Source organism: Vidua macroura, chromosome 10 (genome assembly GCF_024509145.1).
Source record: "Vidua macroura isolate BioBank_ID:100142 chromosome 10, ASM2450914v1, whole genome shotgun sequence".
NCBI classification, from domain to species: domain Eukaryota; kingdom Metazoa; phylum Chordata; class Aves; order Passeriformes; family Viduidae; genus Vidua; species Vidua macroura.
This window is the reverse complement of record NC_071580.1, coordinates 8,851,874-8,873,363: the sequence shown is the minus strand read 5'-3', so window position 1 is coordinate 8,873,363 and position 21,490 is coordinate 8,851,874. Positions and strand designations below refer to the sequence as shown.

The 21,490-nt window shown below is 57.6% G+C and overlaps 3 protein-coding genes across 6 annotated transcripts; 2 read left to right on the top strand and 1 right to left on the bottom strand.

Moving 5' to 3' along the window:
- Positions 1–770: 770 nt before the first annotated feature.
- Positions 771–11,545, top strand: ABCF3 (ATP binding cassette subfamily F member 3). Of its 2 annotated transcripts, XM_053986384.1 has the most exons (21): positions 771–885; positions 1,077–1,224; positions 1,301–1,380; positions 1,716–1,771; positions 3,470–3,567; positions 3,683–3,805; positions 4,078–4,344; positions 4,549–4,629; positions 5,184–5,243; positions 5,574–5,630; positions 5,834–5,856; positions 6,411–6,466; positions 6,602–6,802; positions 6,956–7,032; positions 7,275–7,319; positions 7,649–7,781; positions 8,368–8,456; positions 8,649–8,740; positions 9,281–9,413; positions 9,767–9,854; positions 10,648–11,545. In XM_053986384.1, the coding sequence occupies exons 1-21, from the start codon at positions 813–815 to the stop codon at positions 10,804–10,806; spliced, it is 2,139 nt and encodes a 712-aa protein (XP_053842359.1). In that variant the 5' UTR covers positions 771–812; the 3' UTR covers positions 10,807–11,545. The 2 variants fall into 2 exon arrangements, with proteins under 2 accessions (XP_053842359.1, XP_053842360.1); XM_053986385.1 differs by lacking the exon at positions 5,184–5,243.
- A 2,084-nt stretch (positions 11,546–13,629) lies between these two features.
- Positions 13,630–17,955, top strand: LOC128812444 (PHD finger protein 13-like). The gene is made up of 5 exons (XM_053986850.1): positions 13,630–13,972; positions 15,529–15,621; positions 15,934–16,546; positions 16,859–16,897; positions 17,010–17,955. Exons 1-5 carry the CDS (start codon positions 13,871–13,873, stop codon positions 17,234–17,236), a joined length of 1,074 nt encoding a protein of 357 aa, XP_053842825.1. The 5' UTR covers positions 13,630–13,870; the 3' UTR covers positions 17,237–17,955.
- A 173-nt stretch (positions 17,956–18,128) lies between these two features.
- LOC128812460 (uncharacterized) lies at positions 18,129–21,438 on the bottom strand. Of its 3 annotated transcripts, none has more exons than XM_053986880.1 (2): positions 20,960–21,438; positions 18,129–19,987 (listed from the first exon to the last, which is right to left on the bottom strand). In XM_053986880.1, exon 2 carries the CDS (start codon positions 19,961–19,963, stop codon positions 18,839–18,841), a length of 1,125 nt encoding a protein of 374 aa, XP_053842855.1. In that variant the 5' UTR covers positions 19,964–19,987; positions 20,960–21,438; the 3' UTR covers positions 18,129–18,838. The 3 variants fall into 3 exon arrangements, with proteins under 3 accessions (XP_053842855.1, XP_053842858.1, XP_053842857.1); XM_053986883.1 differs by lacking the exon at positions 20,960–21,438 and adding an exon at positions 20,851–20,867; XM_053986882.1 differs by lacking the exon at positions 20,960–21,438 and adding an exon at positions 20,440–20,508.
- Positions 21,439–21,490: the final 52 nt, after the last annotated feature.

The following is a 21,490-nucleotide window of genomic DNA, read 5'->3' as shown; positions in this document are numbered from 1 at the left end:
TGGGGCTTGCTTGTGCTGCTTCCCCAGCCCTGGGCTGCTTGAGGGCTAGTGGGTGAAAAGGACAAGTGATGCTTTTGTTTCCAGCTCTGCCAGTGCTGCAGCTCCCTGGAGAAACAAGGGTTCTCTGGACTTTCCTTGGGGCTGCAGCTGGGATGAACTGAACTCAGTGCACTGTGTCCCAGCCCCCTGTAAGTCAGGCTCCTGTGCTGCAGCCAGGCTTAAGAGAATCTTGATCATCTTTCCTCGTGCTCACCTGAAAAAACCTCAAAAGCCGATTTCTCCTTTTAACTTGGCTTTTGGTGGCAGGGGCCAGGGTGGGTGCTGTGTGGGGTAGCTGAGGGAGTCAGTGACTGCTGAGCAGCTGGACCTGGCCCTTGGCTCAGCCCCTCTGCCTTCAGTCTTTGAGCAGGTGACGATGTCCAAGTGCTCATTCCCCATCGGTGGATGAAAAAAATTCAAACCCAAACCCCAACCTGCGGTGTCTTGATTGTGATTTAAAAGCAGAAACTCTGTTTTTAAAAGAGGGAAGAAAAAGAATTCCAAGTCCTCCCACAACCTTTTTCCCTGGGCGACAGGACAAGCAGGGGCTGAGCGGGTTTTGGGCCCGTCCCGACCGCTCCCGGTATCGCTGTGCCGGCACGTGGCGCCGGGAGCCCCACTCCTGGCCCCGTAATACGCAGGCGCAGTCGGGCCCGGACTACATCTCCCGGCGGTCCCCGCGCCATGGCGGCCGCCCTCCTCCTTCCCGGCAGCGCCCGCCGTCCCTTCCGGCTTCGAGCGGCGGCGGCTCCGCGGGGCGGGCCCGCCCCGCCATGGCGTCCTGCGCCGACATCCTCCGCTCCGAGTTCCCCGACTTGGACGGCGAGCTCTTCGCTTACGTGACGGGTGAGCGGCTCCCGCCTGCCCGCCGTGGCTTGGCTTCCCGCGGCGCCGCATGTCGCGACACCTCCCCGCTGTGGCGACGGGCGGCAGCGCCCGTATCGCGACAGGCGGCCGGGGAGGGGTGGGGGGACCGGGAGGGTGCCACCTGTCGCGACAGCGGCGAGGTGTGCAGCGCCGGCGCCGTGTGCCCGCAGGGATCCTGCACGGCAGCGGGGCGGACTTCGAGTCGGTGGACGAGCTGGAGGAGGCGGTGGGCGAACTGCTGCGGGAGGTGTCGCAGGACACCAAGGACGACGGCGCCATCAGGGAGATCTGCCAGCGCCTCTTCAACACCCTGCAGCTGTAAGGGTACCCGGCGTCCCCTCGCACCTCCTCACCCCACTCACGCACCTCACCCTCCTCCTCCTCCTCTCCGTAGGGACGAGGGCCAAGCCCAGCGCTGCAGCCAGGTGTTGCTGGATGCCCCCATCCAGCTTTCCCAGATCACAGATGGATACGGTGAGTGATGCCCTCGGCTCACGTCGTGTCATCAGGGTGCTGGGGCTCGGAAGGGCTCGGGGCGCTGGGTGTGCTCACCTGACCTTGGGGAGAGGAGCCTCAGGCTCTCCCTCACAGGCACTCATCTGATTCTCATTCTGCTGCTGAGCTGCGGGCAGCAGTGCCCACGGGATAAGCTGGGGTGAAGGTGGAGGTGGAGAGATGCCCTTTGGTCCCCTCATCCTGTCAGGAGAGGGATCAGTCACGTCTGGGCATGGGTGGTCATTAAGGCAGGGCTTTGCGGAGCCTCCCTGCCACACGTGCTCACCAACCCCAACCCCACCGTCTCCCTGCAGGTGACACCAGCGCGGATCTGCTGCCGGGGCTGCTGCTGAAGAGAGGCCAGACCTCGGTGAGTGAGGGCTGTGCCCTTCCTTGTGGGAGCAGCTGACACGTGGGGCTGCAGGTGCCCTGCCCTGCTGCAGTCCAGGTTGCCCTTGGAGAGCAGCCAAGGCAAGCAGCATCCTGGTTAGGAGTATAGCTGCAGGAGGTACTGCTCCTCCTTGTCGAGCTCCCTATAATTTGGGAAACTCTTGGTCTTGGTCTGGTGAAGAGGCTCCAGATGAGTTAGCAGCCTATTAATCTGATGAGATCTATTTTGCTGTAATTTCTTAGTGAACTCTGACTTTTGCGAGGATCTTTGGCTCCTACAGCCAGGCCTTTGATTGAGAAAATAGGATGTCCCTGAATGACATCTTGAATATTCAGCGAGGGATAAAGCCCTGGGTAATGGCAGGAGAGGGAGGTGTTACAGGGGGGGAAGTTAGCAGAGAGCCACTGCAGGGACACTTTAAGCTCTAGAGCCAGCTGTACATTGTTGTGATTTGGGAAATAAGATCAAGAGCTGGGAAGTTCGGAAGTAGTTCCACTCCACGACCTGAGGAAATCGGGATGTCTGTATTGATGGAATGTGTAGCTGCGCAGGAACAGCCTTGGCTTGCCGTCTGTGTTGGATGTGCCAAAGTCTGAGCATGGGTGAGGTGCAGGTGTACATCCACAAAGCAAGGATGGCAGGAGCTGTACAGTGTGGGCAGCGTTATTGCCAGGCTGGTCCCTCACAGAGCTCCCTTTCCATGGGTTAATGTGTTGAGGGTGAGAGCCCTTCACTTGGAGGCTGAGACCTAACAGGGTTCCCACATGTCTGAACGCGAGTCTTAAGCAAAAACTGGCAGCTCTGTCTGGTTTTGGCACCAGAGTTGTTGCAGCTGGATTCACTTTCCAGCTCTCATGTCTGCAACTCAAAAAAGGATCTTCAGAAAAATTGGAGACGATTCAGGGAAGGCCTTGGGAGGCCTGTCAAACTTTGGAGGACATGTCTTACTAGGAGATTCAGAAAGCTGGGTATAGTTTACAGAGTGACTCTGTCTGTAGGTGCAGAGTCACAGCTCTAGTAACAAGATACTCCTCAGTCTGGCATACAGGTCTCTATCATGTTCCATTGCCTGCAGAGTTGCCTAGAAATACCTAGGAGTGTTCTTGGTCAGCCACAAATATTCAACTCTGTGCAGGAATAAGCTGGAGTGGGCTGAAAGCCTGGCCAAAGACCAGAAGCCAGGTTAAAACACTTGGCGCCTTCTTGCCTTCAGGGTTAATTAAATGCTTTTTGTCTCTGATCCACTGTTCAAGAAGAGTTTGTTCCAAACTGGCTAACATTTAACGTGTTGGGAAGGGAAACACCTCATGGTGCACTCCAAGGGTGGGTGCAGGGTATACCAGAAGAGGCACTGGGATGACAGGTTGCTGCTGTTGAAGTGACTTGGCTGATCCAGGTCCCTGGAACTACAGAAACTGACTGTACGATAGGGTCAGCCAAAACCTCTGCCTTGCTGAGGCAAAACTTGTGTGTGAGCTGTTGATTTAGGACTTCATTCCTGAGGTAGCTTCCTGGCCTGATTAGCCTCCTCAAAATATGCTTGAATCTGTCCCAGTTTCCCTGTCCTTCCTCCCTCTCTTTCTGAGAGGTTGATTGATCTTTTTTCTCCCAGAGCTGGGCTTTTGGGGGTTTTGCTGGAGATGCTCTCTCTTCTTCAAACTCTGTTCTGTGTCTCAGATGGTGAATGCCAAGAAACTGGAGAAGGCGGAAGCCAGGCTGAAAGCCAAGCAGGACAAGAGGCTGGAGCGGGATTCCCTGAAGTCATCTAGCCCTGTGTGAGTATGCAGGGCACTTTGAACATTCCCATCCTGCTCTGCTGAGCATGGCTGGGATCTGACTGTACCAGAGCTTTCCTGTTGAGCCCCCTCTCTGTGTTCTGCCTGTCCACAGAGTCCTTGAGGAGGCATCTGCCAGCCAGGCTTCCAGCAAGAAGGAGACTCGCATGGAGTCATCAGGCAAGAACAAGTCATACGATGTGCGCATCGAGAACTTCGATGTGTCCTTCGGTGAGCGGTGAGTGCAGTGGGGATGTGGGACAGACCCTGGCTGGGATTTTGCACCATGGGGGATTGAGACTGGATTGGAGAGCAGTTGAGAAATTACTGAGGGTGTGGCAAAGATCGGGAAGCAAGGTGGGCACTGACCCTATTGGCTTTGGGCAGAAGAAGCCTGTGAATTTTGCTTGGCTACAGCACAGCCTGAAATACACCAGGGGCAGGTGGCTGTCAGTTATCCCCTCTTCATGGGACAGTCTGACCAGGGACCTGCCTGTTCCCTTGCTTCAGTGTCCTGCTGACGGGAGCAGACCTGAACCTGGCTTTCGGACGGCGCTACGGGCTGGTGGGCAGGAACGGGCTGGGGAAGACAACACTGCTGAAGATGATCGCCAGCCAGAGCCTGCGCATCCCCTCACACATCAGCATCCTGCACGTGGAGCAGGAGGTGGCAGGGGATGAGACACCAGCGCTGCAGAGTGTGCTGGAGTGTGACACCACTCGTGAGAGCCTGCTGCGGGAGGAGAGGGACCTGACAGCCAAGATCAGTTCTGGAAGGTGAGGTGATCCCATGGGTTTCCAGCCCTTCTGTGGCCTCTTGACCACAAGGTCTCATTCTGAGGTCTGTCCCTTCCAAAGACAGGCTCTGGCAGGGGCAGGCTGTATCTTGCCCACCTTAGTCCTACCTGAGGAGATCAGCCTCCCCCAGCACTCAAACCCTGACTTGGTGAGTCCCACACACTCCTCCTTTTTCTGCCCTAGGGGAGAAGGGACGGAAGGTGCCAGACTATCAGAGATCTATGCTAAGCTGGAGGAGATTGAGGCAGACAAGGCCCCAGCAAGGTGAGACAGCCCTGTGAGCACTGCTGTGTGTTGGCATGGCCAGGGCTGAGCAGGGCTGAGGGTTTGGGGTATGGAAGGGTCATGCTGTGGCCCTGGGATCCAGCATGTGGGGATGGGGTTTTTCCTGCTTTTCTTCTTGTTTCTTCTCTGTCACAGCTCTGCTGGTTTAGGAATAGTTGAGCTTTCTGCTGAAGCTGGAGGGATTTTTTTTGCCCCAAATGGCTTGTATCGTTGCTGCTGCTGCTGTCTGACCTCCCTAGGTTCCTGGTGCCTGGGGAGCGTTTTTGGGATTGTAATGGTGGTGTGACTCTCTTCCTGGCCAAAGAGATGAAAACTCCTTGCAAATCTCCTGGACTTCCTGTGGATGCCGTGCCCTGCTGGGCTGCATTTCCTAGCCAAGTGCTTCTCTTGGGTGTGCAGGGAAGTTTTCCTGCACCAGAATGGCTTTAAAATATGTAGCAGAGTCCCCTTGGTGGTTGTGGGTCTGAGACCTCGGACTGTGCCCTGCCATTGGATGCTATAGCTGGATTCCAGTTCTCTCCCCTTTTCCCCAGGGCGTCCGTCATTCTTGCTGGGCTGGGCTTTAATGCAAAGATGCAACAACAGACAACCAAGTAAGTTTCCAAACTTTGGGCACTGAGGTAGTGATGAGGCTGGGAACTTGTTCCAGTTGAGCCCCCAGGCACTGCTGTGGCTGTAAGGAAGAACAGGGGTTTATTCTTGCCCATCCAGTGTGGTCTCCTGCCCTGGGGGTGCCTGTGGTCTCCTGCCACCTTCCTACTGGACCGCAGATCTTGTGCTGTGCCTGAAATCTCTGCAGGGACAAGTTGCCTCTGGGTGACAGCAGAGCCAAAAGAGCCGTGGGGGAGCAGGGATCCTGCAGGCAGGCAAACACAGTGGTTCTGTGTTGAACAGTAACCCCTCTCTGCATCTTCTCTCCTCAGAGAGTTTTCTGGAGGCTGGAGGATGAGACTGGCCTTAGCCCGAGCCCTGTTTGCCAGGTTGGTGTCCAGGCCTTCATGCTCTGGGGTTAAGCCTCCTTGTCTGTGCTGCGAAGTGCAGGGGTGCTGCCTGAGGGCCCTCTCAACCCAGGCTCTTGAGGTGGGGGGTGTTGGAGGCACTGCAACTCTGTGTGTGTGATGAGACACTCTGCACTGACCCTGTGCTCCGTCTGCTTCTGATACCCATGTCTTGCTTTCCCCAGGCCAGATCTCCTTCTGCTGGATGGTAAGTTGATACTGTGAGTCCCCTTCTGACACTGCTGTGCCTGCTTGTGCCCTTCCTGGGGTTGGGAACATGCCATGGCCTTTATCTGCCTGCTCAAAATAGCCCTGTGTGATGGGCTGGCCTGGCAGCACAGTTGGCAGTGGTGGCACGGGGAAATCTGCCTGGGCAGCAGCTCTCGCTGTGCTCAGCAGAGCCTTGCCCTGTGCTCCAACCAGGTGGTCTGCATGTCATCTTGCCCCAAGTTTTGTTCCCTTTCCCTTGCTTGTCCCTGGAATGTACCCTGGCTGCCAGTCTGTGCTGGGGGAGCTGCAGAGCCCAGGTTGGGTAGGGAATCTGGGTGAGATGCTGCCGTGAGGAGCATCCGTGCCTGAGCCTCAGCCCCTGTGCACACACCACATTACACCCTACACACGAGTCCCCTGAGCTGGGCAGAGAAGGTCTCCACAGAGGCTCTTTCCTCCCCAGTGCAGATCACTAGCCTTTCCTATGGGAAAAAAATATAATCCAGCCATCTCCATCCCTCCTGACCTCAGTGCCTTTTCCCCTTCCCTCAGAGCCAACGAACATGCTGGATGTGAGGGCAATTTTGTGGCTGGAGAGCTACCTACAGGTAGGGGGGTGGAAGAAGACCTTGATACAAAGAAAGGGTGAGGGAGGGAGATGTCCTCACCTCCCTGGGTGGTGGGACCAACCCCTGTGCTCTGGCTCCATGGTGCTCAGGCCTCCCTCTTGCTGTCTCCTCCAGACCTGGCAGTCAACCATCCTCGTGGTGTCCCACGACAGGAACTTCCTGAACGCGGTGGCCACGGACATCATCCACCTGCACTCGCAGCGGCTGGACATGTACCGTGGGGACTTTGAGAACTTCATGAAGATCAAAGAGGAGCGGCTGAAGAACCAGCAGCGGGAGTATGAAGCCCAGCAGCAGTACCGCGAGCACATCCAGGTACTGCGAGAAGCCAGTGGAGCTGGGGCATTCTTCTCCCAGCCTTGTCCCTTTCTCTCTGCCTTAGTGGTTGTATTGCTGTAGGTTTGGCAGTAGAGCAGGGTGGCCGGTGCTGAAGGGGACTTGGGGCTCTCTGATGCTTTTCTCTCTCAGGTTTTCATTGACCGCTTTCGCTACAACGCCAACCGGGCATCCCAAGTCCAGAGCAAGCTCAAGCTGTTGGAGAAGCTGTGAGTGCCTATCCTGCTCCTCTCTGGAGGTGGGAATGGGGCAGTGCTCATGGGAAGAAATGGAGGCTTCCAGGGTACCTGGCAGATACAGCTGTGGTTTGGGCTTTTTGGGTGCCTGTCTCTGGTCCAGAGGCTTTGGTTAGGATGAGATGTCACAGAGCTAAAGACTCTACCTGGGCTTCTGGTGTGGGAGCAGACCCACAGTGCAGAGCACCTTGATTATATGTTTCCTCTTCTTTCAGGCCAGTGCTGAAACCTGTGGACAAGGAATCTGAGGTGATCATCAGGTAAATGTCCCCTGAGCCATTGTTTGGAGGGCATCTGACTCCATTTCTGACATGAACTTCTCCAGGTTGCTCTCCCAGCTGGGACAACCACCCCTTCATGTGGGCCAGTTTTACTCTGACAGGGAGATCAGACAGATCCCCTCATTCAGGCTGGGTTCCCTCTTGGGGCTCGGGCTGCAGGTCTTTGTTGCTTTCTCCTGACCATCCTTCCCTGAGGCCCTGCATGGTAGGGAGCCCTCCTTGTCACCTGGGGAGTTGCAGAGGTGGTTCTGGGCAGTTGGGAGTCTCTGAAGTTCCTGGCCATCTCTCACCTCTTCCTGCCTTCTCAGGTTCCCTGATGGCTTTGAGAAGTTCTCCCCCCCAATCCTGCAGCTGGATGAAGTAGACTTTTATTATGAGCCAAGTCGCTACATCTTTCATTCCCTCTCTGTCTCTGCCGACCTGGAGTCCCGCATTTGTGTGGTATGTGGGATTGCAGAATAATGGAGGCTGCAAGGGACCTTGGGAGGACCCTGCTCAAACCAGGGATAGCTTTGATTATAGTTCAGCTTGCGCAGGTCCTTGTCCAGTTCAATTTTGGATGTTTCCAGGAGGACTATTTCTTCCATTCCTCTGGGTCCCATCACAGCATTTGATCATCCTCATTTTGAGGAACACTGTGCCATTTTTCCTAGTACCATTTAGAACTTGTGATTTTGTCCTTTCACTGGATACCTCTGAGAAGAGACTACATCCATATATGACTCCTGTTAGATGACAGCAGCATGTAGTGGGGGCCCTGCTACGTTGGATGGGGCAGCAGACACTGTGCTTGCAGATGAGGCTGGGACTGGGTAATCCTTAGGCTTGAGGGCTGGGGAGGGAACATCTGTCACTGCTGCCAGTGCTGCTTGTTAATGATAGAAATGCAGCTTCCTGGTACACCATTTGTGCTCTGTCCTGCTCCCCCCTTATCATCTGCAAGAGCTGAAATTCCCTGATCACTGCCCCCCACTCCAAAGTGCCTTCATGGATTTCACATTCTCCAATGCTGCTGCTGCTTCTCTAGGTTGGGGAAAACGGAGCTGGCAAGTCAACCATGCTAAAGATCTTAATGGGGGAGCTGGCACCAGTCAGAGGGATCAGACATGCTCACAGGTACCTGGTTGGAAGGGTTAGGAGGAATTGTGCAGCTGGGGGGCTCCTGGGCTGTGCTTGGAGCAATAGCTGCTGTAGTGACCGGGATGGGTCCAGCACACCCACACATGTGCCCCCTTATGGCACTGCAGCTATGAAGGCTGTGGTTGTAGAGTCTGGTACCAGCTCCCAATCGCTCTTCTCATTCTGCAGAAACCTAAAAATCGGTTATTTCAGCCAGCACCACGTGGATCAACTAGACTTGAATATCAGTGCTGTAGAGTTACTGGCAAGAAAGTTCCCAGGTGAGTTTTTGTTGATCCCAGAGGCCTCTTTTGCTGTGCATGGAGGAGCCCATTTGTCCATGCTCCTGGACAGAAGGCTCTGTCCCATCAGTGCTTAAGGGTCACTGCCAACACTGGGATAACTCCCCTCATCCAGCCAAGTTCAGGTCATCAGCCATGAGAAGCAGGGGTAGCTGGTAGTCTGCAGATCTCAGGCTGGTGCCAAGTTTTGGGGGCAGATGAGCTGCTTTCCTGCTCATAGGATGAGCACTGGATCCCCCTTTCCTAGTTGCCAAAACCTCTGGTTCCTTTCTGGTTCCTTTCTCCATTACTTGACACAGTGACAGGGACTTGGGAGTAGCATCACTTGGTGTCAGTCACCAGCCCTGCAGCCCCTGTCCTGATGGTGTCAGTCAGGATTTCCCTGCAAACCCCCTGCATGGGAGGGAATTGCCTGAAAGTGCTGCTGATCTCCCATTTGCTGGTCTGGCAGAGGCTGTCCAGCTATGACCCTGTGTCACACCAGGTGTGCCATAGCTGTGTTGTGACATGATCCTGCAGGGAAGACGGAGGAGGAGTACCGGCATCAGCTGGGGAGCTACGGCATCTCCGGAGAGCTGGCCGTGCGTCCTGTGGCCAGCCTGTCCGGAGGTCAGAAGAGTCGGGTGGCCTTTGCCCAGATGACTATGCCCTGGTAATGTTCTCCCAAATGCTGTTAATTTTTGCATGATTTCATCCCTGGAGCTTGCTTCACCAGGAGGAAGGCAGACATCCAGGGACTTCCTGCTACCCCACATAAGCCTTTGCCTTGGGGGTTTTTATGGAGAGGGAGGTTACCCTGGGAAGACAGTGTAGAAGGAGACAGGTCGTTTTCTCCCACTTCTTTGGACTCACAGGGATAAGAGGTGTCCCTGGGACTGGGCAGTGCCAATCCTGGGGCCAGCCACATGCCAATGGCTGTGGCTCTGAGCAGCTAAGGCAGCAGTCAGGGTGCAGACCCAGCCTGAGCCTGTTTCACTGCATCCTCAGAGCTGTCTTCTCTTCCAGTCCAAACTTCTACATCCTGGATGAGCCAACAAATCACCTGGACATGGAGACCATTGAGGCACTGGCAAAGGCACTGAATAAGTTCCGGGTAAGGAACATCTCTTGTTTTTCTAACACCTCCTGCAGCCTCCAGATCAAGTTACTTGGTATCTCAGCCAGAGCTGGATGCTGAAATACCGGCAGTGACTTCAAGTCTAGTATAGAATTTGGGAAATTAGTCACATTTCTGCCTTAGCCATCCATCCTGGTGGTTTGTTTACATGATGGCTTTGGCTAGGAGTGGCTGAGAGAGGCAGTACCACCCCAGCCCTTGTCCCATCCTCACCTACACTCTGACTTCTCACATGCTGTGTGCAGCTCCCAGCCTTGCCTTGGGGCCGCTCAGATCTTCCTTAGGCATGTTTTATGCCTGATCACCAAAGACTCAGCCTCCAGACACCACTGTAATCAACCTGGATCTCAGTGGTTGTTGTCAGGTTGGGGCAGTTTTCCTGTGACAGAAAAGCTTAGCTGAGGCTGCTCAGGGCCCTACCCAGACGCCTCTTCACTGTTACTGACTTCGTATGGATTCTCCATCCTTGAAGTTGTTGGACACCTGGAGAGCCAGTAACAAACCTTGCACTTGCCTTCTGAGAGAGAACATTAAATACGTTACTACTGCACATGGCTCCCCAATAGGTGATCTGTCTGTCCTCCTGAAGGGAGGAAAGGCTGGGATGAGCTCCCTGCCAGTAAAATACTGTTAAGTTTTCCCTGGAGCTGATGGAAACCAGAAGTGCTGGGCACAGGCTAGACAGAAGCACAAGATCTCCATGCCACCAGTCCTGGGCCCTGGGTTATGCTCCACTAAGTTCCCCATTTTCCCCCTTGTATATTGACAGGGTGGTATAATCCTGGTGTCCCATGATGAACGCTTCATCCGCCTGGTGTGCCAGGAGCTGTGGGTGTGTGAGAACGCCACCGTCACACGCATCGAGGGTGGCTTTGACCAGTACAGAGACATCCTGAAGGAGCAGTTCCGGAAGGAGGGTTTCCTATAAGGGAGGTGGGAGCTGGACTGTGCCAGGGGCTGGAGAGCAAAGCTCGGCCACCTCGGCTTCCATCCCAACTGTGCCTGGCAGAGCGCCGAGGACGGTGCTGCCCACGTGGACCGTCAGCCATGCCATCAAACTGCCACCTGAACTGCTCTCCCCTCCCGGGGCCGGGTGGAAGGACAGCACGGGAGCAGGAGCCTGGTGTGCGTGGCCAGGGGCACGCCAGGGGCTCTGTCACTGGCCAAGGCTGTGCCTGGCACTGGGCACGCTGGAAGGTGTGCCTGGAGCTGCTGCTGTGCCAAGAGGAGGGAAGGCAAAGCATCCTGACCCTTGGTTTAACTCCGTGCTCTGCAGGGCAGAAGAGCTGTTCTCCATGTTTCTTCGCTTCACCCTCTGCCTTTTTCTTTCTTTGTTTTCCTGAGCACTAGTCTGGCTCCATCACATGCCACTGTCCTCCCTGCTGCCTTGGAGGGAAACGAGGCATTTGCTGCTAAAAGTGACCCCTGCCTCTTCCCCAGCCCCCTGATGCTGGGGCTTGCTTACGTCTGTAGTGCCAAGGGAGCCAGAGCCCAGTTCTCCTGGGCGTGCTCCCTGCTCCTTTCCTTGTGCTGCTGCCGGTACTGCCTCGCTGCCTGCCTTGCCTTTGAGCCGGCTCGGGGGTGGACTGCCCTGGGGTGGGCTGCCCGGCATCCCTCCCTGCCCACGCACACAGAGGTTGTGGTGTAAATAAACCCAGGACACAGTGGGTGCAATGCTCGCCTTTCCTTGGGGGGCTGTGGGGCTTGCTTTTTTTTTTGGGGAGTGGGGGGGGGGGAATTGTCCTGCTGTTGCCTCAGGCACAAGGCTGGTGAGGGGGAGATGTTTTCCAGATGATTCTCTGTGAGTTAAATGGGAGCTCTGTGGTGCAGGTGAGGCTGGGACCTCCTGGATGGAGCATGCCAGTGTCCCACTGGGCAATAGGAGGCCATTGGCCACCTTTCCGAGCATGGAGCTGGTGTGAGGCTGGGTTGGATGTCAGCTCTGGAGGGTACCGGATCCAGTTGTGGTTTGTGGGGGAAATGGGCCCAAGGTGGGCAGGAGGAAAGGGGCAGAGCTTTAAGTTGTATTGAGCAGAGAATGGGGACATATTTCTGGGCGTCAAAGAGGAACCAGGAAACATCAACATCTTAGGAAGCAACAGGGTAATACCCATAAATCGTCTCAAAGGATTATTAGGCAGGGCTTCTCACAAGTGGCAAAAAGTCCCCCAGCTGAAGTGTCTCCACACCAAAGCATGCAGCATGGGTAACAAGCAAGAGGAGTTGGAAACCATGGTACAATTAAAACTCTATAACATAATTGCTGTCAAAGAAACAGATGCGCCACATAACTGGAACACTGCAATGGGGGGCTAAAAGATTTCAGAAGAGAGGATGGGGAGGAGGGGCAGTGGTGTTGTACTCTCCTGAGGAAGGGACAGATAGTGAAGAGCTGCCTCTGAGTAACAGCCATGAGCAGACTGAGAGCCTGTGGGTAAAAATCAACAGGACCAGCAAAAGACAGCCTGTGTTTGGCATCTACTACAGGCTGCTTGGTCAGGGGAGTCTGCTGATACAGCTGCCTTGCTTCAGGTATGTTGGCAAACTCAGTGTATCTTTGAGTCCCCCATCCAAGTTGTTAATGAAGATTTGAAGAGCATTGGTCTTAAAATTGAGCTCTGCAGAGCCCCACTAGTGACCGGTCACTAGTCTGATGCCACCCCATTCACTATAACCTGACCCGTGAGCCTATGCTCACCCACTGCATGATATATTTATCCATCTGTGTGCTGGACATTCTGTCCAGAAGAATCCTAGGAGAGGCAGTATTGAAAGCTTTACTGAACTCCAAATTCTGTATCAAGGCTTCCCTAGATCAACTACTTGAGTCACCTTGTCCTTAAAGGAAGTTAAGTTTCTCAAGCAGAACTTTCCCCTCATGAACTTGTGCTGGCTGTGACAGATGCCTGTGTTGTCCTTCAGGTGTTGTTCCATAACTCTCAGAATAATCTTCTCCATAATTTTACCGGGCACTGAAATGTGACTGACAGGCCTATAGTGCCCAGAATCATCCCTCTAGCCTTTTCAGGTAAAATGTTTGCCAGTTTCCAGTCAAGAGGAATCTCTCCAGATTCCCATGGCAGTTAAAAAATAATTGAGAGAGGTCTCATGATGACATTCACCAGCTCTTTTGAGTACTCCTGGATGAATTCCGCAAGGCCCGGTATAGCATCCCTATAAAAGGATTCACCTGGAACGGCAGATCCTGCACAAGTTTGGGAGTTAATCATTCTCACAGCCATGGTCCTCCAGCTCAGGGACCCCTAGAGCCCATCACTGGTGTTGAAAGTTGAAGTGAAGAAGGCATTAAGCATCTTTGCCTTGTCTATGTACCTGCCTGTGGGGTGCCCATCCTCATCTAGTAATGAGAAAATGTGAATTCTGGGATGACTTTTGCTGTTGACATATTTTAAAGAGAGGGAGTGACTTTTTACACAGGCAGATAGGGATGAGAGAAGGGGGATGGCTTTAAAGTGAAAGAGGGGACACTTTGGATATTAGGATGAAATTCTTCCCTGGGAGTGTGCAGAGGCAGTGGCACAGGTTGGCCAGAGCAGCTGTAGATGCCCCAGCCCTGGAGCTGTCCCAGGCCATGTCGGACGGAGCACCCCGGTGGGGTGGGTTCCGCCCCGGCGCGCGGGGACCGTTCGAACGCGGTGTTCCCCCCGAGCCCCAACATTCCATGAGCCGCGACCCCGCGCGGGCGGTGGGCGGTGCCTCGGCGTTGCCGTTGGCGGCGGCGGCGGGTCCGGGCGAGTCCAGCCCGGCTGCGCTCCCGTACTCGGTACCGGGAGGGGCGGACACTCACCGGCACCCCCCCGCACCGGGACGGCCGGCGCGAGGCCCCGCCCCCGCCTTCCCCGCCACCAGGTGGTCCCGCCCCTGCGGCCGGGGCGGCGCTCGAGCCTCGCTCCCACCGGCGGCGGGCACCGCACCGCACCGGGACTGCTACCGGCACCGGGACTGCTACCGGCACCGCCACCGGCACCGGCATGAGCGCCGGCGGGCAGCCGGCGGAGCCCTGCCCCCGCGGCGGGCCGTGCTCGGCGGGGAGCAGCCCCGTGCCCAGCCCCGCGTCCCCGGCGCCCGAGGAGGTGAGCGGGGCGGTGGGGAGCGGATCGTGGTGGGGGCTGGCTGCGTGCTGGGCTTCGGGGGTGCGGGGCTGCCCTCGGGAGCGGGGGGGATCGTCTGTGTGTGCGCGGATGGGGGTGGGCTCGTGTGGCTGTGTGTGTGCGGGGGGGGGTCCCCCCTGTGTGTGTGCGGGGGGGGAGTCCCTTCTCTGTGTGTGCGTGCTGGGGGGGTCCCCTCTGCGTGTGTGTGAAAGGGGGAGGGGGTCCCCTGTGTGTCTGTGTGTCCGGGCGGGTCCTCTCTCTGTGGCTGTGTGTGTGTACGGGGGGGTTCACTGTGTGTGTGTGTGTGTAGGGAGGGGGGTGCCCTCTGTGTGGCTCTCTGTGTGTACGGGGGGGTGCTTCGGTGTGGCTGTACGGGGGGGTCCCCTCTGTGTGGCCATGTGTGTGCGGGGGGGTTGTGGGTCCCTCCGTGGGTGTCTGTGTGTGCTGGGGGGGCCGTGTGTCGCGGAGGGCCTCGTGGGGGAGCGCTGTGTGCGGGGGGGTGGTGGTGCTGGAGGGGGAAGCTTGGTGTGGAGGGCTGGGGGGGGCTCTGTGTGTGTGAGTGTCTGTATGTGCGCGGGGGGGGGACGGCTCCGTGTGTGCCCGCGGGGGCCGTGCGTGGGAGAGGAGCCCTCGGGGGGCGGCTGTGGGCACGGGCGGGGGATGCCGCCCCGGGGCGGCGGTGGCGGCACTCGGGGTCCCCATGAGGGGGCCCCGGGGTGGTCGGGCGGGCTGGGGGCTGCGGGGGGTGCCGGGGTGCGCGTGTGTGTGAAGGGGAGCGGGGGTGCTCCGCGTCGGTTCGTGGGGAGCGGGGGGTCCCGTGCCGGCGCGGTTGCCGCGGGCGCGGGGGTGTCGGTTTGGGGGGCGGGGTCCCCCCCGGCCGGTCGGCCGGGGCAGGACCGGCAGCGCGGCGCCATCTTGGGAGCCATCAGGTGCCCGGCGCGGGGACGGGCGGTGCGGGGGGGCCGCCCCCGACACCCCCTGCCATCCCCGGCCGCCGCCGCGGGGGGAGCGCTGCGGCCCGGCCCCGGCTCCCCCTCGATCGGCCGCGGGGTGCGGGGCCGCCCCCCTGGGGCGCTGGTGCTGCCGGCGGCGCCCGGCCCTCCCACGGCTCCCCCCGCGGGACCGAGCCCCGAGCGCGCCGGCCGCTGCCACGGGAGCGTCCCCCATCCCGGAGTCACCGCCCGCAGGCGGACATCCCGGCACCGGGCCCCCGAGCCGCTGATTCAGGCTCCGCCAGCGGCTGCCCGGCTCTGGGTGTCCCGGCATGTCGTCACGGTGTCGTCGCGTGTGTCCGGCCCTCCCTCCCCCCCCCCGCCGCCCAGCCCCGCCACCACCCCGCCCGGGATCTGGGTTTAAAGGGAAGGGCTGCATTCGTCTGGGCAGACGATGAGTTAGGGGAAGGATGGGTGTTTGGGTGACCTTGATATTCTCTGCTTGTTAAACTGCCGGGTGGTCCAGGGCTGCCGCCAGAGCGGGCTGTGATATCGGCTTGGTTGGGATAGCCCGGGAGTTTAATCCACTCGTGGTGTTTGTTGCAGCCACTTCAGAAACGACGGAGAACTGTGGAGGATTTCAACCAGTTCTGCACCTTCGTTCTGGCCTATGCAGGCTACATCCCGTACCCTGAGGAGGTAAGTGGACTTGCACAGCATTCCTCTACAAAGACACTGGTTCTCCCGGTCTCCCTGCCATGTCAGATTCAGCTCCTAATCTTTGAGAATCATGGATTAGTTTGGGTTTGGGAGGGACCTTAGAGATCATCTAGTTTCAACTCCCCTACCATGGGCAGGGGTGCCACCCACTAGATCAAGTTGCTCAGGGCCCATCCAGTCTGGCCTTGAAGTTTGGGTAGACACTGCTGGAGAGTCGTTCTCTCCTTACCCCAAATACCTGTGCTCTGGTCTCCCCTGTTAATCCTCTTCATCTTCCCCTCCTGCCACTAGTATGTGCCCTGGACCCACGGAGGCAGCATGAGCCCCCAGAACAGCACGGGGAGCACTCAGGACAGCGATAGCTCAACCTCATCTCACTCCTCTGATGGCCACATCCCCATGGACAATAGAAAGAGCAGGAATGCTGTGGCCAGGGGGCCTGTGGGCAGTGGCCTGCTAATGAGCAGCCCTGCCTTTTCTACCGCCTTCTACAACGTCCGGCCCCAGCAGATCAAACGGAAGAAACCACCAGCAAAGAAACGCATTTTGGAGCAGGAGGTGAAGAAGAGGGTGCCGCTGAGTGCTTGGAAAGACTTTGGGGCAGAGCAGGATGGGGTGAAGCAGCTGGCTGCACTGGCAGGACAGCTGTCTCCTGTGAAAGAGGAGCTATTGGAGCCTTCCCTCAACCCGCCTGGGGACCCCCAGCCCAATTCCCTCCTGAAGGAGCCAATGACGGAGGAGAAGGACTTGGTGTACGGAGCACAGGGAACTGAGAAGCCAGCAGATGATCCTCAGCTTAAGGAGCACGACCCCTTCTCTGGAGAGAGGAAAAGCCCTAGTCCCTGTAATACCTTGGACCAAAGCACAGGGGAAGATACAAGCAGAGAGACCTCCCAGCTCAGTGGTAAGTGTCTGGGGGATTACGGAGGGCCCTGTTGTGCTGCAGCCAGTGCCAAACATTGTCCCTCCCTCAGCTGGAGCCACCCTTGCTGGCCACAGGGTGGGCCTGTCCATAGCCCAGGCTTCTCCCAACAAGAGGAATACTTTTGGGACCTGGGGGACTGAAGAGCAGGGGGCAGGAAGCTGACCAGCCTTTTGGTAGCTCTGTGCTGCAGAGCAAATGGTGCAGACCTGAAACAGGTCTGAAGTGGGGTGTAGGGCTGCCTTACTCATCTGGTTTTGATTTTTTTTCTTTTTCCCCCTTTTGCAACTTTAGCAGTCGAATTTACAGAAGTTCCCAACACCAAAGCAGAAGGTGAGTGGGGGGTCTGTCCCATTGAACACCAGTAGAACTGGCTGGTCTGGCCACAACCAGACCTGCAGCTGGTAAGGCGGTGTCTGAGCGGTGTCTCTCTCTCCCTGAGCAGATGACGATGCCTGGGATCTCATCACTTGCTTCTGCATGAAGCCCTTCGCAGGGAGGCCCATGATCGAATGTAACGAGTGCGCTACCTGGATCCACCTCTCTTGTGCCAAGATCCGCAAATCCAACGTGCCTGACATTTTCATCTGCCAGCGGTGCCGCGATGCCAAGCAGGAGATTCGCCGCTCGAACCGAGCTCGGACAGTGCCCCGCAAGCGCCTCGTTGACTGATGCTCCTGCAGAGCAGGAAGGCCGGGGGTCCCTTTTTAACCTGAAGACTTAGACAATCAATGCACTGGCAGGGGAGGGGCTGGGACACAGGGCCGGACTGTCCCCTCACACCTCTGGCCCCTGAAAGCTGCCCTGCGTGTTCTCCCGGAGGATCATATTGGCCATAGAGCTCAGTTATCCCAGAAGTGTGCAGGGGATAGGAGGGTGGTCCAGATGCTCATCCCTGTGGGTGGTGTGTTAGTGTTTGTGATCTCCTGGGGCCCCACATGCACTAACTGTTGGATCCCACCTCCTCCTCACAGCCCCTCCAAAGAGCCCTGCCCATGTGCCTTCTGCACTTTCCCTGGGGGATGCAGGCCCCACTCCTGTCCTGGTGACACTCAGCTCAGCCCCTACCTGCCAGTCCCCGTGACTATAATTCTTAACTGGGTTCTTTCCTACTTGCACATCTGGTTACTGTGGGACCACAGCTGGGGGCAGGGTGTGGGACAGCCCCCTGTCACACAGCAGCCCCCAGGCTTGTCCCTGTGCCTCTCTCCTCCTGTGGAAAGCCTGGGCCCCAAAAGTGCTTTATGTTTTTATAGTTAATTTGTATTATAGTTAATTTGTATTATAGTTACTTTGTATTATAGTTTATTTGTATTATAGCGAATTCTGGTCCTTGCCCTGTGGAGTGTGACTGGAGTCTTATGTATATAATAAATACTTTTGCCATAACAGTGGTGGCTTTGGCATAGGTCAGTGACCTTGATTCTCACGTCCCTTGGGGACCCAAGAGCTCCCCTGCTTCCCTTCTGCTGTGGCTGGGAGGGGACCTGGTGTAGGGACACCTCTCAGCCCTGATACTTCCCCAGGTAAACCCCAAGCTGCAAAAACAAGAGGAAACGAGCAGACCAGTGCATTTATATTTAATTTGGCAATGACCACCACCCCACTGCTGCAGTTTACAGGGATGCTCCATGGGTAGGTCCTCAGGAGGTGCATGGCCTGGGGGACAACCTCTTCAGTGGGAATCATGTTCCAGAGCCTGCTGCCATCTGATGGGGAATGTCATGGGTTATTCCACAGAATCAACAGGTTGGCTCAGGAAGGAAGGGTGTCCATGTGCCTTTGCTCTGATGCTTAAGGCGCATCACTGGCTCAAAAGAAGAGTTTTGCTCTTGGGCTCTGACAAACCTTCCTTGTCTCTGTCTCCACTCTGGAGTGCAGTTAGAAATTAGTCCCGACAGCAACTGAGGTGCCAAAGGTTCCAGTTTTCTTCACAAAATAAGCCTCTAATTCCAACACAGAAATGTCATTGGTTTCATTTACAGATCCAGATGTGTGCCAGCTTCCATCAGGCATGCTGTTGGGACAGGTGGGGGATGCAGTGAGGGTGACAGGACAAGAAGGCTCTGGGGTCTGCTGACCTGGCTGAGGCAGCAAGAAGGCACTTTTTTTGGGGACCCTTAGAAAGCAGGATCCTGCTGGTACAGCTTTTCAGTTCTAAGGCTGTGAACAGTTCAGGAACAGCAACTAACCTGGGTCTAACTTCTATGCAAGGGAACAAAGCCGGAGTTATGCAGCCAAACAAGTATCCAGTCGAGCTACGCAGGCAGTGGTCTATTCCTCCTTGGCGTAGACAGAACTGCCTGCCTGCTGCTCCAGGTGGGGAATCACTGCCTCCGTGTAAAACTTCTCCAGCTTGGGCACCATTTTCCTCCAGAACTCCCTGTCAAACTCCACGGGGACCACAGCTGTCTCCTTGTTGGTGTGCACCACGAAGTCGGCCCGCTGCAAGCCAGTGGTTCCCAGTTGGCACTGGACCTGGGTAAAGTAGGGATGATTCTTCTTCAGGGCATAGGAATCCCCATCCACCTCCAGGCAGAAGTCCTTGTCCTTGCAGGCCTCACGCACTGTCCTGTTCCTGTGCTTGTAGGGACACTTCACCTCCAGCAGCCCCAGGTCCTTCCCTGTGGCTGGATCCTTGATGATCCCATCTGGGCTGGCAGCAAGCCAATTCTTCTCTGGGTGAATGAAGAGGCCACAGTCCTCCACTTGCACTGGCTTGCCCCCCTTCTGTAACTTCTGCTTGTAGGCCTCCACAGCCACCTTCTCATTGCGGATCCCCCAGGACATGGCTGGGGTCTGCACCTTGGAGCCAGAGCCCACCACCTCTTTTAGGTAGGACTTGGGCACCTCATCTGTCTTGCTGTTGGCAAACCTGCTGTTGGCAATTTTGGGGGCCACTGAGGCAGTGATGCGATTCTCCCGCCACTCGTACCACTTGGGGTTCTCCCGCTGGCCCCGCGTCTCCTCCTCCACCCTCGGGATGTCCTTGTTCTTTACAGGGGGCAGGAACCGGTTGCAGGCTTTGCTCGGGTCAGCCCCAGGCTGCTTCTTCTGTGGGTACAGGTCAGTTCTGGCAGGACCAGTGGCTCCCTTGGCATCAAGTGCCTTCTGGGTTGTAGAACTCCTGCTGGGTGCTCTGCTCTTGTCCCCAGCATCTCCTCGGGCTCCGCGGGATGCTGTGGATCTTGGTTGAGCAGAGTCTGCTTTTGTCCCCTGCCCCTGCGTGGGGGTGGCAGCCTTAGCAGCCGAAGTGCTTCGGGATTGGCTCCCTGCAGCGGTGGCCTTGGCCCGGGTGGCTGAAGTGGAAGGCGGGGGTGCAGCGGGAGCAGTTTTGGAGGCAGTAGTGGCTGGTCGGGGGGATGATGTGCCAGCAGACTCCTTCCTGGGTCTCCCCATTGCTACAGGTCAGAGGATCTTACACTGTGGACATGGAATGAAGTTTAATGCAGATCTTTATAATACTTATTTCCCTTTTCTTGGCCCTCCCTGCGCCTGCTCCAGGGCACACCGTGTCCCTGCCAGAACTGCTACTTCCACACCTTCCCTCGGCTCACGTGTCACGGTGAAATGGCAGCTGGCCCATCTGGGGTGCTTGTTCTCTCCCCCTTTCCCCGCAACCCGGCCCAGATCGCCCCGAGGATAGGGCGGGAGCACAGCGGCCCCCGGAGCCACCTCCGCCGGGACGCGGCAGCGGTGCCCGCCGGAGCCACTTTTGCCCGGGGACCAGGCGCGTTCCCCCCGGCCCATCCGCTCGGCCAGGCGGGGGTGCCGGGCAGGCGTGGGGGCGGGAACCCCCAGCACCACCCCGGGGATCCCAGGCGCGCTCCGGGACCGCGGCGCGGAGCTGCCCCGCCCGGTGCCGCCGCTCTCACCGCTCCGCCGCCGCCGCTCCGGAAGCGCGTCCCGCCTTCACCGCGTGGCGCAGGGGCGGCGGCCCGAGGGTGCGGGAGGGAAGGAGGGAGGGACGGAAGGAGGGAGGGAAGGAAGGAGGGAGGGAGGGAAGGAGGTGCGGGGCTGGGCAGGGCTGGGCTGGGCTGGGCGCAGCCGTCGGCCAAGCCCCCGGTCCCCGCTAGAGGGAAGCAGCCGCTCGGCCATTCGCGCCGCGGGTTCTGCCCGGGCATGCCCGCTCCTCTCCGGCCCGACATCCCTCTGCCTTCCCCCGCATCACGCCGCCCCCGACACCCCCGAACATTTTACACCGGGCTGGTGACAAACCCCGCAGCCCCCCCCCCGCAGGCAGAGGGCTGAGCCTCTCGAGCTCCACTGTGAAGGGACAGGCTGACCTGACGGGAGCCCGCCGAGCCCCAATGGCCCAAGCTGATCTGAACCTCCACGTCCCACCGCGAGCAGACGTTCGGGAGAAGGGCAAGAAGCTGGAGCGGCGATACCCACCCTGGAGCGCCCGCGGTGCGGCTGTGCTGCCGTGTGAGCTGGTCCCGGCGCAGGGATGGCACAGCCCCACCTCCGAGCCTCGCTGAGGGCTCGGCCCCCCTGCGGGAAGTTCACTCATCGGCACGGGAGTTTCGGGTTCCTCAAATCCAGGCGGTTTCGGTTTCTCCGGCGAGGCAGCTGCGAGGTCCCCCACGGGCCCGCTCCACGGCTGGGAGCCCCTGTTATTTTCGCTTGCCGAAAGCAAATCCAGCAGCCATCAGTGTGTGGCCTGGGTCTGTGTCAGAGCCAGCCCCACAGGGGCTTCCAGCCCCTCCATCTATCTCTGCCAGCATCCTAGGAAGATTTCAGTTAGGCAGGCTGAAGTGCTGGCAGCATTCCCAGTCCCTCTCCCCAAGGATCCCAGATGTCTCCACCAACCATCTCTATCTCTGCTGAGGTGTGGTTTCATTTCCTCCCTCCAGGCCCTCTGTAAATAACTCCCCACGGCTGGGCAGACCAGTATTATGCAGGTTAAGCTGAAGTGTGCCTGAT

What these genes read in the sequence shown, in the direction of transcription:
- LOC128812444 (XM_053986850.1), top strand. Translation starts at nt 13,871, where the DNA reads ATGAGCGCCGGCGGGCAGCCGGCGGAGCCCTGCCCCCGCGGCGGGCCG. An exon ending in CGTCCCCGGCGCCCGAGGAG is followed by an intron (nt 13,973 to 15,528) that starts GTGAGCGGGGCG and finishes TGTTTGTTGCAG; the next exon opens with CCACTTCAGAAACGACGGAG. An exon ending in AGAGACCTCCCAGCTCAGTG is followed by an intron (nt 16,547 to 16,858) that starts GTAAGTGTCTGG and finishes TTGCAACTTTAG; the next exon opens with CAGTCGAATTTACAGAAGTT.
- LOC128812460 (XM_053986880.1), bottom strand. Translation starts at nt 19,963, where the DNA reads ATGGGGAGACCCAGGAAGGAGTCTGCTGGCACATCATCCCCCCGACCA.
- ABCF3 (XM_053986384.1), top strand. Translation starts at nt 813, where the DNA reads ATGGCGTCCTGCGCCGACATCCTCCGCTCCGAGTTCCCCGACTTGGAC. An exon ending in GCCAAGATCAGTTCTGGAAG is followed by an intron (nt 4,345 to 4,548) that starts GTGAGGTGATCC and finishes TTTCTGCCCTAG; the next exon opens with GGGAGAAGGGACGGAAGGTG. An exon ending in TGGAGTCCCGCATTTGTGTG is followed by an intron (nt 7,782 to 8,367) that starts GTATGTGGGATT and finishes CTGCTTCTCTAG; the next exon opens with GTTGGGGAAAACGGAGCTGG.